This window comes from Argiope bruennichi, chromosome 9, assembly GCF_947563725.1.
Source record: "Argiope bruennichi chromosome 9, qqArgBrue1.1, whole genome shotgun sequence".
Taxonomy (NCBI): domain Eukaryota; kingdom Metazoa; phylum Arthropoda; class Arachnida; order Araneae; family Araneidae; genus Argiope; species Argiope bruennichi.
This window is the reverse complement of record NC_079159.1, coordinates 3376352-3391110: the sequence shown is the minus strand read 5'-3', so window position 1 is coordinate 3391110 and position 14759 is coordinate 3376352. Positions and strand designations below refer to the sequence as shown.

Genomic DNA, 14759 nt, shown 5'->3' with positions numbered 1-14759 from the left:
AATGCTTAACAAATTTTACAAATAGAAAAATGATACTTTTTCTGCTTATAGACAAGCTTGAGAAATACATTTTACTCATTGACATTTTTTTTCACTGTGACACCTCGTGAAATTTAATTTTTGTAACTTTATTCTCAACCTCTACAAAAGCTAAAGTATTTTCTCACATTTGAGTATCTTATTTGTTGAAAGCATTTAGAAATATATGCCTTATAATAATACTGTACACTTGTTCCCCTGTTTTGTGACTTTTTATATATCCTTCTAGCTACTTTTTTCTAATTATTTATTTTTCTGATTTAATTATTAAAAGGATTTCTCACATGAAAATTATCTTTCTCTTCTTCATAGGTAATTCTGAATTTAAGCATTTTGTTGAAATTATTTTTGATGAAAGGGTATGTGACTATACCTTTGGCATTGACTTCTGGAATGCAAATATTTTTTGTGTTTGATTTATTTGCAAGAGAGGTAAGGCTGAATTTAACATTGTCTCTTTTATATTTTATATGTGAATGTGTAATAAATACATTACTTCAAAGTTGTATTTATTCATAATTTGGGCCAACATTTTGTGTATTTTTAGGCTTTGAAATCTTATTTAGCAGATGAATTTAGAAAATTAAGATGCATCTTATAGAACATTTTATTTACAATTTGATCATTTCTAAAACTTCTTTTCAGTGTAGTAAGTAATTATTATAAAATATAAGAAAATCAGTAAATGAGTTCAATTTTTATCTAACTTATCATATTGCTTCTGATATATAATAACAAAAATCTATTTTCCCTATAAAAAAAATTCATCCTTCACTAGGTAAGATAACATAATTGTTCAGTTACATTGCTTCTATTTGTCATTTAGTATCATTTTTATTAATTAGTCAGATATTTTATGCTGCATTTCAATTAAATGTCATTACATTAATTTAACATGATATTAAAACATAATTTTGTCGATAATTTTTGTAGATTTCTTCTAAAGCAAGATTTTTTATTTTGAAGTTTTGGAATAACACTATACATGAATATTGATTACTTTGAATAATAGTTTGAAACTTAGTACAGATGTTTAAAAAAATCTCATCAGTAAAATGATATATTGGATATGTGACCCTTTTGTATTAAAATTAGTCTATTCAGAATTAAAATAAATATCTTTAGCAACATATATTTCTACTGTTTTGATCTTTACTATTATGAATGAAAAATTCTTTTTAGTTTGATTTTTGGGTATTTTATTGTATGCAATAAATATAGTTTTGCTTTAGTAAAAACTGTTATTTTCGCCAATTTTAGCTTGATTATATGAATTAATAAATTTTTTTTGTGCTTTTTGTATTTCTCATATTTGATCATTTTTTTAAAGGAAAAGTTACTGAGCACTGCTACTTACACCAGTGACACTTTTGGCTATGCCTTCATTCTAACAACTGCCTTTTTGGTTCCGATTGGCTTGGCTCTTCAAAATGTGTACCTTTTTAATTTTGAAGCAAGATCCAGCTTCATTCCACATTATTGTTCTGGAGCCATTATTGTTCTCTTCTGTATGTACATGTTTTTTATTTCTTAACTTATTTAGTTTAAATATATTGTTTTTTCCTTATAAATATATGATCAAACATTTTATTTATTTATGCTAAATGTTTTATTTTTTCTTAAATTGTCCAAAATGTATTATAGAAAAACAAATTTTTTTCTGTGTAGTACAGAAAAACAAATTTTTTTCTGATGCAAGTAAAAAAATCCAGCATAAAAAAGGAATTTCTTTAACATTGATAAATTCAGATTTGCATATATGTAATTTTTGGTTAGAGTGCTAGGCGTCACTTCCAATGAGAGTAAGAAGAACTGTGGAAAACCAGATTTACATTCTCTCTATATATTAATTACAAAGTTATATGGCATAAAAAAAGGCTAATTTTTCTTTTCCTTAATGGCATTGATTAGTTCATTTATTAAATCGGTATCATCCTACAGTTAAGGATTTTATAGGTATTGCTTCTTAAATTCATTCTGACAGGAAAAGACTTTTCACCCACACACACACACAAAAAAGTTTTATGTAATTTTTGAAAATAGTTCCTACATTATACGTAGGGGAGAGTAGCATGATTGGGATGATAGGATATCAAACAGAAATGAAGCAGATAGTCTGAGGTAAGGCAGATTATGCTCTGCTCAGCTCTACAGAATCCCTTACTCTCACATATGCAGAATTATGCATCTTTTTACTTTCAGACAGCACAGGGTTTAAGAGTTAATCATTGTGACAGTGATAAACAATTTGTTTGCTGAAATTTAAATAAATCATGCATTTCAGTTTATGCCTGAAACTGTTGAAGATTATAAAAGCACTGATTCTATCTATACTTATATAATCTCTTCAGTCCTGAGGTACACATATGTGTACCTGCAATCTTTTTCATTTTTCTTATCCTTTAAAGTTAAATTTTGACGAAATAATGCATGCATTTCAACATCTATGAATGTAGCTTCCATTTTGCATTAATAAATAACCTTACAGTTCAATATTTTTTCATATCCATCGCTATTAATTAGAGACATAACGAAAATGGCGTTGAACAGAAAACACAGCAAATATAAGTACATTTTTTTAATATTTATTATTAAAATAAACTCTTGTATATTTTTTAAATAAAATACTAAGTGTCTGGTTAAAGTCATTACAAAATTATATCTTGTTATCTATAATAGAATCGGTGAAAATACAAATTTAACTAATGTACGCATATGTGTACCTCGGGCGTTTTCTCGCCCGTTTCCTGACTGCTTGCGATCCATTGCGTTGTTTATCTTTTGAGTGCTTGTTTTCAATTTGTCATTTCTTGTCCTTGAATATATTGTATATCTCGGGGGTGTTTGTGCTCCGGGGAAACCCCGGAATTCCGGGGATTTTGAACTTCGATACCCGGAAATTCCGGGGATCGTCGTTCAAAAGGAAGTAGGAATAATAATGAATTATTTATTTTGATCTGGGTAATTTTGTTTGCTTTTAAAGCAGAAAACGCAAGGTCAGTGTGTGTGGTGAAAACTTTTCCTTTCTTTTGCCAAAGGCAGTGATAATGCGTGAAAAGGGGGGAAAAACTTCTTTTTTGTTCTTTCCTTATTTCGAGTTATGACTCATTCCCCCGGTTCTCGGACATTCTCTTCTGGATTCTTTTCGGCAAGTAGGCGCGGCAGAAAAAAAAGGGGGAGACTTCGTTCGACCAGATGTGCGATCACGTGACCTGGGTTCAAAGGTCTTAATTTTGCAAAATTAATGGTTATTAATTTTGCAAAAAAAGTAATTCATTGAACTTTTATAATTAGGTCATTCAATACTTCATAATTGTAATTTTTCATTTCTCTCCCCCCCCCCCCCCTTCTCGAAAATCCAAAATGTCGGTAGTAAGTCCGTAAAAGTTTCAGGGGATTTTTTGGGGTCCCACAAACACCCCTGATATCTTTTTATAATAAATTATTCTTTTGTTCTGTAATGTAATAAAATATAAATTTAAAAACATTTATTTTTTAACTTTAGTAAGAAATTTAATTTTATATCTACCTTGTAGTCAGTAATTGATATTTCAAACCGACATCATGTATAGAATATACGGAATTTTATAATAATTTTTTTCACTTCAAGTGGCTTTAACTCTAAAGAGGTTATTGAACTTTTAAGAAAAAGGGATTTTAGGGGAAGCAATAGAATTTCTCATGTATCAGAAATGATGAAACCTGGCAAATGGGATGAATGGGTCATAAATGATAGTATAATGTGTATTGTCAAGTAGAAAGATAGTCAGGATTTATTATTATCTGTGACTATGTATATATAATGAGTCAATTGGAATAGGCAGAAGACAGAAAAAATAATTGAGACAAAAAGTTGATATAAAATAATATGCTATTGTAAAAGCATATAATATGGGAGGCATCGACCATTATTTTGCATATTACTGGTATGCAGTAATAACAAAAAATGTCCAACGCAAGCATTCTAAAATTTTGTAGATTTAGTAGTTGTCAATTGCTTGATATACTATAAAATGGTGGCAAAGCAGCAAGCTGAACTGTCAGGAATGAAGCTGAAAATGTCATGACCTTATTGCAATTTCAAATGCATATAATTCGGTCATTGTTGAAATATGAGGGAATTCTCATCATCAGCAAGAAAGGAAACCAAGAAAAAGTAAAGAATCATCTTTCAATGAAACCAAATTAATAGAAGAAGGGTCATCAAATGATGGAAATGCAACTACAAGACCATTGGAGATTTCATTACCATCCTCTGGTGAAAATACCTCTAAAAGAGCAAGAAAAATTGTCCCTTCCCAATTAAAAAGAAATAAGACTAGCTATGTCAAGCCATCTACAACGTTACATGAACGTTAAGTATGTATTAAAATGCAGGTATCCAGGATGTAACTCTAGGAGAAGAGTCAAATGCTCAAAATGCAGTATCTACTTATGTAATATTTTTAAAAAAAATCAAATTTCATTCAAAATAAAGTTAAATAGATTATTAATATAATAAATTTAGTATTTTTTTCATTTATAAGGCCTTGGAATAAGAAAAATATAGCTATTAAGTAACCAGGAAAATTATTATTATTATTATTTTTTTGTTGAGGATGCTTTAACTTGCTTAAGACCTGAGGTACACATATGTGTACCTTAAAATCATGGGACTTAAAATTGTTTGATCAGCAAATATTTTTTCCCACAAACTATTGAGATGTAACAAAGGTAAAAAATCTTGAAAACAAATTTTTAAACCAGTTTTTAAAAAGTCAGGACTGAAGAGGTTAAAGCTCAATGTGTGTGTGTGTGTTGGCATAATCTGAGTGTGTTTACTCATATAAAAAAAAATGCTTTGTTTCAGTAAAAAACGTTCTTATATTAATTGCAATTTCACCATTTCCACTTTAATTTAAAGCATAAATTCTACGGGAGTTAGCAGAAAATTAGAGAGATACATATTACATTATGACTGAAGGCCTTTATAATATTATAAATGGATTATATGACTATCAAAATTTGAAGATTTAAAATATTTTGATGAAGAAGCTAATAAAATAGGAGTTACATAAAATATTTAATTAAAATTTTAACGAGCATTAAGATTGGCGAGCTGGCTGGTCGCCAAAGGCAGCTAGTCTTAAATAAAGAAAGAAGCCAGAGTTTAAAATTTATTTGAGCTTTTTGCTTTCCCGTGATCTTACTCTGCTCATGGGGGTTTTAAGGTAATCAACCATGCTGATGTACCCGAATGGGTAGACATCTGCATTAAAATGGAAAGCAACTGGCTGGTCGCCAAAGGCGGCTAGTAGTAAATAAAGATTCATAAATTCAACCTATATGCATAATTGAAATTTGAGAAACTGTAACACCAACTGGAATGCCACTCATAAACTTAAAGCCAAGAGAGCCATAATAATGTTTTTTTGGTGTTTAGTATCTTCTAGAGGTGTAATAGTACAAAAATTATCATAGTAATTTGCAGAACAACATTATATATTCAGCCCAATGGAACTTGATACTTAATTTAAATTTAAATATAATCATTGCTTTATTCATTTAATTTTCCATGATTATAAATAAAATATTTTGTAAAGCTGTTCAAAAAAATTGCATTGACTTGTTAAAATTGCATTTTTTAACCATGGTGTCTTTTTAGAGGGATTTGATACTATCACTTTTAGATTATTGTTTCTTTCTTATTAAAAATACTTTTTTCATAATTCTAATGTTATTTTTTACTATTTTTCAATTTCAAAAGTATCCAATAACTTTTATGAAAATGTAAAAATATGCATGGTACTGAAATCCATATCTGTTTTTTTCTTGCAATATATGTATGGTTTTCTCTTTTGAAGAGTAATCACTAGTGTGTAGGTACTCTGGGACAGCTAGTTTAAAATATTCAACATGCATCAGGAATAAAATTTTATTTGCAGTCCTTGTATTTTCCCCCCCTTCCTGTTTAATATTTTAAATTTAATATTTATTTTATTTGTGGCTTAAAAAGAGCCTTTTTCATTATAATATATGTAAATAAAATAAAATAAAAAAAAAAACTAATTTGATTAAGAATTTTTTATTTTATTTGTTGTATAACATGAAAATTAAAGTATTTTGAATTATTCATTAATATTATTATGTTCATATAATTTTTATTATTTGTTTATTATTTAATTAATTAAAGGTATTTTAAAAAATTTTTGTCCTATAATTTATATCTTAATTTTAAGCAAACAGGTTAGAGCATTGTTAGCTTTATTGTTTAAATTAGCTTTATTTACTGTAGTATCAGTAGTTTCATTATTATTATTATTATTGAAGCTTTAAATTAATTTTAAGTGTTAACTTCTGTTTCAGAATATTAAATTTAGGAATATATTTGTTTATTGAATCATTCTGATTTTACATATTTCTTCTCTAGTCATTGGATACTACATTTACTTCACCTCCACCAATTTGAAACATAACTTCAGACGGAATCCTTTCAGCCCATCTCTTGCTAGTAAGATTTTTTCTCTCTCTGTTCCTTTCTACTTTACTTCTTGGAAAGTTAGTAAATTGTTGGTTTTTGTACTAAAATTTGCATAAATGAATTTTTAACATTTCCTCTTTTATTAAGTGAATTGAAAATTTGTAAATATATATAAATTTTTTTCTTAATTGTTATTATTTTTGTAATGATTATTTTATTATACTGGCTATAATTATTTTATGCTTTAGGAAAGAATTTTTTTTCTTGTAATTTCTTATTTGGATATACACTGTTTCCATATTTTTTTAGTCAATATTTCTAAATCTTGTATTTTGTTTATGGATTGTAAAATATTTTGTGTGTAAATAGTTATGTTCTAGTATTGGTTAGTAGTGTTTTGAGATTCAACAAATAATTTATTACAGTGATTATTGTATAACTGGGATATATTAATGCTTATTTATAAAAGGTTAATACTGCACCTTCTCAAAATTCTTCTACTTTATGTTGCTATAATTTTGTGGACTTGAAGGGCTCTAATGGTATTTGTTTTGTGTCATCTTCTGCATATCTGTGAACAGGATTGATTGATTGAATGGGAAAAGACATTTGGAGGGAAACTGAGGGGAAAAGGGCTTGAGTTCGTGTATGCTATATATCCTTACAGTCATCATAATATTGTTAGTGAAGGATATTATTTTTGAATAAATCTACATAATAGGAGTATGATATCTGTATTCATAAAAATTTTTTCAAGTATGTATTTAATTGAGTTATAAGTTTCAATATTTTTCTAATCAAGATAATTTCTAATCTAATCAAGAGAAATTAATTTTTTTAAAGTGGTATTTAAGTGAGAACATAATTTTGTATTTCAAATCCTCAAATAATAATAAATCCTTATATAGGTGAGCAGGTGGAAGAGATTTCTTTGAATAAGCAAATTAGGTTTGGTTTCTGTAATGAGAAGTTCGTTGTAGCTATTTTGCTGTTAGCTTTGAAAATCATTAGATTGATGAATAAATAAAAGCAATAAAAAATAAGCATAAATTTTGATTTGTTTATTATTCCTTTTATAACTTAAATACATATATCTAAAATTACAGTTCCTTTTTAATTAATAATTTTTGCAATCAATTATGTATTTACTTGCAATTTTTTTTTTCACAAATCGCTAATCTTTTACTCAAATTACACTGTATAATTATTATTAGATGGTCGTTAGTAAATTTGACTTATCATATTTATTAATAAGCAGTTGTTTAAGAGTATTGAAAATTTAAAGTTGATTTACAGAAAAATATGCTTGAATAACATTCTTTTTAATTTCTGAGTTGGGCTTGAAAATTAGTTTTTCTTTCATTTTGTTTTCTCCTCTAGATGTGACTTCTATCCCAACTAGTAAGAAGAAACGACTTATTGCTTCAGGTCTTTGGGGAAAAGTGCGTCATCCAAATTATTTGGGACTTCTTATTATGGCAATTGCATGGACACTTCCTTGTGGTAAGTGCCTTTATTTTGAAGTGCTTTAAGATAATCATAATTTATATTTTGAGTTTTGTTAAAAAATAAAATGATTTATTTGCATTATTCCTCTTGTCAGCTTCAAAACATTGTTTTTGTTCTTGAGATAGTCAATATTTTTTCTTTATGTGAATTTTCAGTACATTGTATTCTGGTTTTGGTTCTTTTATCCTTTTTCTTTCTTTTTAATGGATACTGTATATTCATTGAAGCATTTAATGGTGAGGTACATTTAAGAATATTTTATATGAATAATGGCTGATTTTTTTTTTAATGTGTTCAAATTACTTATATGTGAATTTACTTTTTTTAAAAAAACTTAAGATTGTTATCAAGTATATTTAAAAAAAAGAGTAACAAATGACTAGCTTGCTTATTCCCCCAAAGTACATAACATCATGAAAAATGCTCAATTTTCTTGAGAAGGTTAAAGGAAACTCCCCTCCCCCAAATTCTATATGTGATAAATCAAAAATATAGTTGTAAAGGTTTGTTTATCAAACGTATTAAGGAAGAAAACCAGTAATATTGAAGATTTAGAAAAGAAAAAAAAAATCATGAGTGAAATAAACCTAGGGGTGCCAATACATAATAAAATAACATGCAATGGCTTATTTTATTTGCTCCTTGTTTTTTCAGCAATGTGCATTGCCATTTACTGAAATGCTTGAATGCTTATCCTGGAAGAGCAGTTTGAAATATATACTGTGTCATACTTGTTGCTATTTGAAAAACGTCCAAACTTCAGTTTTAGGTATTTTAGATGGTGAAGAATTTATTTTGTTTGTGCCTGATAAATGTATCAAATATAAACAGTGTGGAGCTACACAAACATAGCTACATAGGCTGTTCTTCTCTGAGTGCCTAAAGGATAGGGTTAGTGGATACCAAAGTGCTTGGAAGCTTGAAGGAAGATATTAACCCTCTCGATTCCAGCGGGGCGGTTTGAGAATTTACCCTATAACATCCATGTGGGTCGGTTTGGGGCGGCTGCTAGCCGTTTTAGGGGAGATGGGTATTAAAAGCGGCTACTCTACTGACCACTCCAGGAGGTCCTCGTTATCTTCGACAATCGCTGCTTTTTCATAGTAGTTTCCCCTGTGCCTTAGGGCGGTAGGGGTTGAGGAGGAATTCACTAAATAGGTTGTTGGTGTATATTTTGTATTTTGAAAGAGTTTTAGTTTCTATTTTCACGTGTTGTTAGCTCAAAATTGGAAAGATTTTATGGCCATTCATAAAAGAAATTTTCCACTGAAGTTCTCTGGTAACGATGAATGATATATAAGGATACCGACACGTTGTTTATTTTTCGGACAAGCATCAGAAGCTCTTTTCAGTAGTAAGACTATTGTAATGATATAAAGAAAAACCATTGCATTGTCAATTGCGGCCTATTCACATCGCAGTTTTCTCACAAAATGGGTAACGACACTTGTTACTATGGAAGTAAGTCGTTTTACACTCCAAGCATCTTATTCTTTCATCAAAGGACTGTCGGAAATTCTGAGGCCGTGTACAAACTACCGCTTTTAAAATAGAATTAAAAGACAAAAAAAAAAAAAAGATTGGGAGTATTTTTTATCGCCCTCTTCAAAGAGTGAGATAAGTTATATAAATACTGAGTTCCTTTTTAGAATGCCATTCTGAAAATTTCTCTTCAGTTGTGAATTGCTACTCTTTATTTTATGTACTGTGAATCGGGTGTTTGGATTATCAGAGTAATTTTTCTATTGAAACGCTTATTATTTCTTCATTATGAGTAAAAGAAATCGTGAACACACTTGAAGAAGAAATTAAAGCAATTTTACTTGATTCTGATGAAAGTGACAGTGATCTATCAGATGACGGTTGGCCAAAAAATGATACTTTAGCTGATCTCTCGTTTATTCTAAGCAAAGAAGCAGGAGATGAAACTAACGAGGGTCAGATGAACGAGAGAGATAGAGATGAGGAGTCAAAAAATTTTATATAATGTACATATTATCAAAAATTTCAAATGATTCCCTCGTGTGTAAATTTGTGGAAATTTAATATGAAGCTTTCGTTCAAAAATTTATCTTGTCTTATTAATACTATAGAAAACTTCACATAACATTTTAAAATCAGAAATTCAGCTTGAAAAATTCAACATGACAGTTCATACTAAAAAAGTAATATTTATGATTAATGTAATTTTAAATGTGTTAAATCTTCATATTAGTTTATGAAGAATGTAATGTTTTAGTAAAATGTTCAGGCTGAAAACTGAAGGAATGTATTTTTGAAATGTATTTTGCTGAGTAATTTCTCCTCCCGAATTTTATTTCATAAATTTTTGTATTTCAGTATTAAATGAAGTTTTAAAAATATGTTAGCTCATCTATCGAAACAATTCGATAGATGAGATATATAACGTTTGACATAATATATTCTCTTGGTTAGAAAAAGTTTTTAATAGTTATATTTTAAAAGATTAGTAAAAATGAGTGGCAAAATAAAGATATTTTTGGAATTTATATTTACTCTACATTCTTTTTCGATTATTTAATGTAAAAGCAAGAATGCGTAAGGTTTTGGAAAAAAAAAAAAGACGTGAAAACTTCTTTAAAAATTTAATTAAAGTTCTAAAATTTTTCTCTTAGTATCACTATCGAAAATGCAAAATAATATTTTATATTTAAAAATTGAATAAAGATAATCATTTATACTAAAAAAAATGCTAAAGACAATTTAAAAAAAATCTTAGCTGAGTGTTGAAAGAACATATTATTTTCAAAACATCTTCCAAAAAGAGCAATAACATTTTTTTTTATCCAACGATTGTTTTTATTTCGGTATTAAATGAAGATTTAAAACATCTAGTTTATCACTGAAAAGCATTGACATCTATACTATGTAAAAAAAATGTAGTAATTGCATTGATATATGTATAATGTATGTTTTACATTACTATGTAAAAAATTTTTACATTGTAATATATGGCATATTATTTAATTTTAGCAACAAAAAAAATGTAAAAGCCTATTGAGAATTAAATGAAACATAAAGATGCTTTTGAAATTGCTAGTAAAGCTAGTTTTTATTTAAATGGTTTGGAAGCCTAACATGAAACTTACGGAAAAAAAAAAATTATTTTCTAAATTATAGAATAAATTTTAAATTTTTTGTAAAAAAAAATATACTCCACAAAGATGATGAGTGAAACACTTCATACTAAAAAGTATAAATACATTAGAATAAAACTCTTAAGCTGATGGAAAATGAATCTCGTTGTCGAAAACCGCAAGGCAATTATTCAAGGTAGAGCGTCGACAGTTTTATTACTTCAGAGTGCAGGGGGAAACTGCCCCTCAGCTAGGAAGAGTCCATGTCTTTCCGAGACACGCTGAGAAAGTCTGGATGTTAAAGGGAGTGCCACTTGAAAAGTGCTTGGATGTTAAAGAGTTAAATGATGTTTGCTTACAAGAACTAACGAGATTAATGCAAAGCAACTAAAACATTTGGTTGTTCAATTTTGAATTTTATCCAGACCACAACTCTTTAGTCTGTATACTATGAGCATTTTAACAGGATGTAGGAATATCTACACTGTACTTATTGCACATGGGGTTCTATCCAAAAAATCATTCATGAAACTGACAAAAAGTATTGATGAAGAAGCATTGCCCTATTGACGAAGATTTGTGTTATAGTATCTTGCCTTCTAATCTGAAATGTCCTTTCTTGAAGAAAATTGTGCATCCATTTAGTGATATTGTCTCTGATGCCAAGTTGACAACCTTTCTTTTCTAAAAGTAAATTGTCAGATATATTGTAGGTATACTAATTAGAAGGCTCCGACCAGACCTGTTATACCAGTAGGTACGGAAATTTTTTTGTTTGGAATAAAGAAGTTGTCTTTCTTTCAAGAATGTTTCTTGAAGATCCTAAGGATGGAGAAAATAAATGTTAGTTTAACTAAAATTTCTTATTCTTAATGTTATGGCAATTTCACCACAGGAAAGACATTTTTGGGGGGAGAAAAATTATGTGTGTGAAAGAAAACTTGTGTGCTGAACAATTGTGACAAAAAAAAAAAATAATAATAATAATAATAATAATGGAAAGCAAACAAGTGGTAAACAAAAATCCAAAATTGATGGGCAGAAAAGGAAAGAAGACAAACACACACAAGTATATAAGTAATAGAGCTGCTGATTATGTGCTTGTTAATTAGTTTAATCTTTCTAATTGTTAATCATCCTTGACGAGAGTTGTGACAAATTGACAACATTTTCTGTTTTTAAGTTTTAATTTATATAATAAGGAATATTCAGTAAAAAAAAAAATCAGCTTTTAGGAAGATTGTGCTGTTTACAAACTTGAATTGCAAAAATTGAATTAAAAAATTTTTTAATAGGAGTTTCCCATGTGGTTCCATATGGACCCCTAATCATGCTGGCCATTGCTCTCATCATAAGGAGCTATCGTATTGAAGCTGAATGTAAGGAAAAGTATGGGCCTGCATGGAATAATTATACCGACAAGGTACGAAGCCGTCTCATACCATATGTGTTTTAATTCCTCAGTCATCTGTACCACATCTTGTATGTATTTCACTTGCATATCTCATGATCACTATATCATGTAAAAGTGATTTTACCTTGAGGAATATCCTTATAAAGGATTAGCATTTTGTAATGCTACTAAGTTTTTTTAAAAAATTTTTTTGTTCATAGTACATTTTGACATTTTGCTCAGCGTTTATATGTTTTACAACATATTTACCATGTAACATAGTTAATATATATATATGTTTTTAATCTGATATTCATACTCATTCATTAAATCGCACATTTCATTCAGAAGCACATGGTCATCTTTAAAAGATTTCCCATTTCAAAAGTTTTTATCATGCCATGTGTGAAGGAAAGTTATTTTTATTTGAATGCTAAGTTTTTTTTTTTTTTTTTAATGACAAAAATTAATATCTTAGTTGTGTGCATATATATCTTAAGATCTTTTTAAATGTTTCAGTATTTAAAAAGTCTTAGCAGTATTAATATTTTGCATTTTTATATTCAATTGGTTACTAAATATTTTTCTTAATTTTACAGTTTATGCAGTTGCATGAATTGTAATAAGTGTATTCTGGAATTTTTAAAACAAATGCAGTTATTTAAAAAAGATAGCATATATTGTTTTTTTAGTGATTTGTATATTGTATTGCTTTTTGTGCTTATAGAATTTTTATTGATATGAATGAATTTAATTTAAACCATATTTTATTTTTGTGGTAGAAATTTTTAAATGTGAATTTCATTTTGCAAATTATAAAAGTACCATTACATATGGTATTTAAATTCTTTAAAGTGAAGTGACTAAAAGAGTGAAATATAATTCAAACTTGTATATGAAATTGTTTTAATTTTTATCTATTCACAATATATTTCTATCTCAAATTGACTAATTATTTATGACATTTTTATTATAATGACCAAAATGTTTACAGGATGGTACCTGATGTGTATATTTCTAAAACTATTTATTTTGGAATTATGATAATGCATTTATTTTCTATTTTGTTTCATTACGATATTGTACAATGTAATAAATAATTGCTTGAAAAATGTTCTGAAAAACAAATGTTGCGATTAAAAATTTCTTTTATGTGTTATTGTGTTGTGGAAAAAGTAAAAGGCAATTAGAAAAAATATATACAGTAAAATTTATTAATGTCTTTAAGTTGAAATGACTTCTGTGATGAATAAAGCATTGTGATTTTTCAACATGGAAGGCTAACAGTTTTATATGTACTTAATACAAGACAAAGAAATGGAAATGACTTGTTATTATTTTTATAAATTATTATTTTATTCAGTGCAAAAGCCATATTATTATTTGTATTTCACATTTCTTAATTTTTTTTGACATTTTATATATTATTTATGTTTTTCAAATTTGATTAAAAACAGTTACCAGGAACAATAGGTAAACAATTTTTATGCTGTTCTTTCAATTGCTATAGAATATCGAAAAAAATGTTTACCTTATTTTTAATTTCTTTATTCTTAGTTCATTTTTTCTCCAAGCAATGTTAAAATCATTTGCAATATTCATAAAACTATTATTACAATTTTTTTCTCTTCAAATATTTATTTTATTGTTTATTTTAAAAAGTGCTTTGTAATTAAATTAAAATTTAACATTTTATGTACTTTATTAGCATGATCAGTTATGCAAAGCAATTTTTCATGAATGTTTTTATTTTGAACTTTCTACTTTGTAAATTAGCTTAAGAATAATGTCTTGAAGCTAAATAAAACTTGTTTTATTGAGGCAACAGATCCTTCACACAATTTTCTCCTTTCTTTTTTTGAATTAATCAAGTGTTAATTCTTGATTCAGTTAGTTAAAAAAAAATTCTTTTTCAAAGAAAAATTATACGAAATTTTTTTACTCGTTATTTATTATTTTTAAATATGTACTTTTGCATATGTTATTTTACTTGAGTTTGTATTGTTTATTATTATAGAAGAATATTCTGTATCTAACAATTTAGCTTTAGAGTATTGGATTGTTTTGTGTTTAGTTTTTATAGTTAAAATTTTTTTGCTTTCATAAGGAGAATTTAATGATTATTCCTTTTTTATATATATAATATATGAATCATAATAATTTTCTGTTCTGAATAACTGCTGGTGAAAAGAGTGGATGATGACAACAAAAGTTTTAAAAGAATTTAAAACTAATATTGTTTTTGTTTTTTTTTTTCTTC

General features: G+C 27.6%; 1 protein-coding gene across 1 annotated transcript in view; it reads left to right on the top strand.

Moving 5' to 3' along the window:
• Positions 1-14344, top strand: part of LOC129983839 (delta(14)-sterol reductase TM7SF2-like) — a 30494-nt gene extending 16150 nt beyond the window's left edge. The window contains exons 8-12 of the mRNA XM_056093499.1: positions 352-471; positions 1370-1547; positions 6449-6529; positions 7880-8002; positions 12402-14344. Of these exons, the coding sequence (XP_055949474.1) occupies positions 352-471; positions 1370-1547; positions 6449-6529; positions 7880-8002; positions 12402-12562 (663 nt within the window). The 3' untranslated portion in view covers positions 12563-14344. The remainder of the gene's footprint in view (positions 1-351; positions 472-1369; positions 1548-6448; positions 6530-7879; positions 8003-12401) is intronic.
• Positions 14345-14759: the final 415 nt, after the last annotated feature.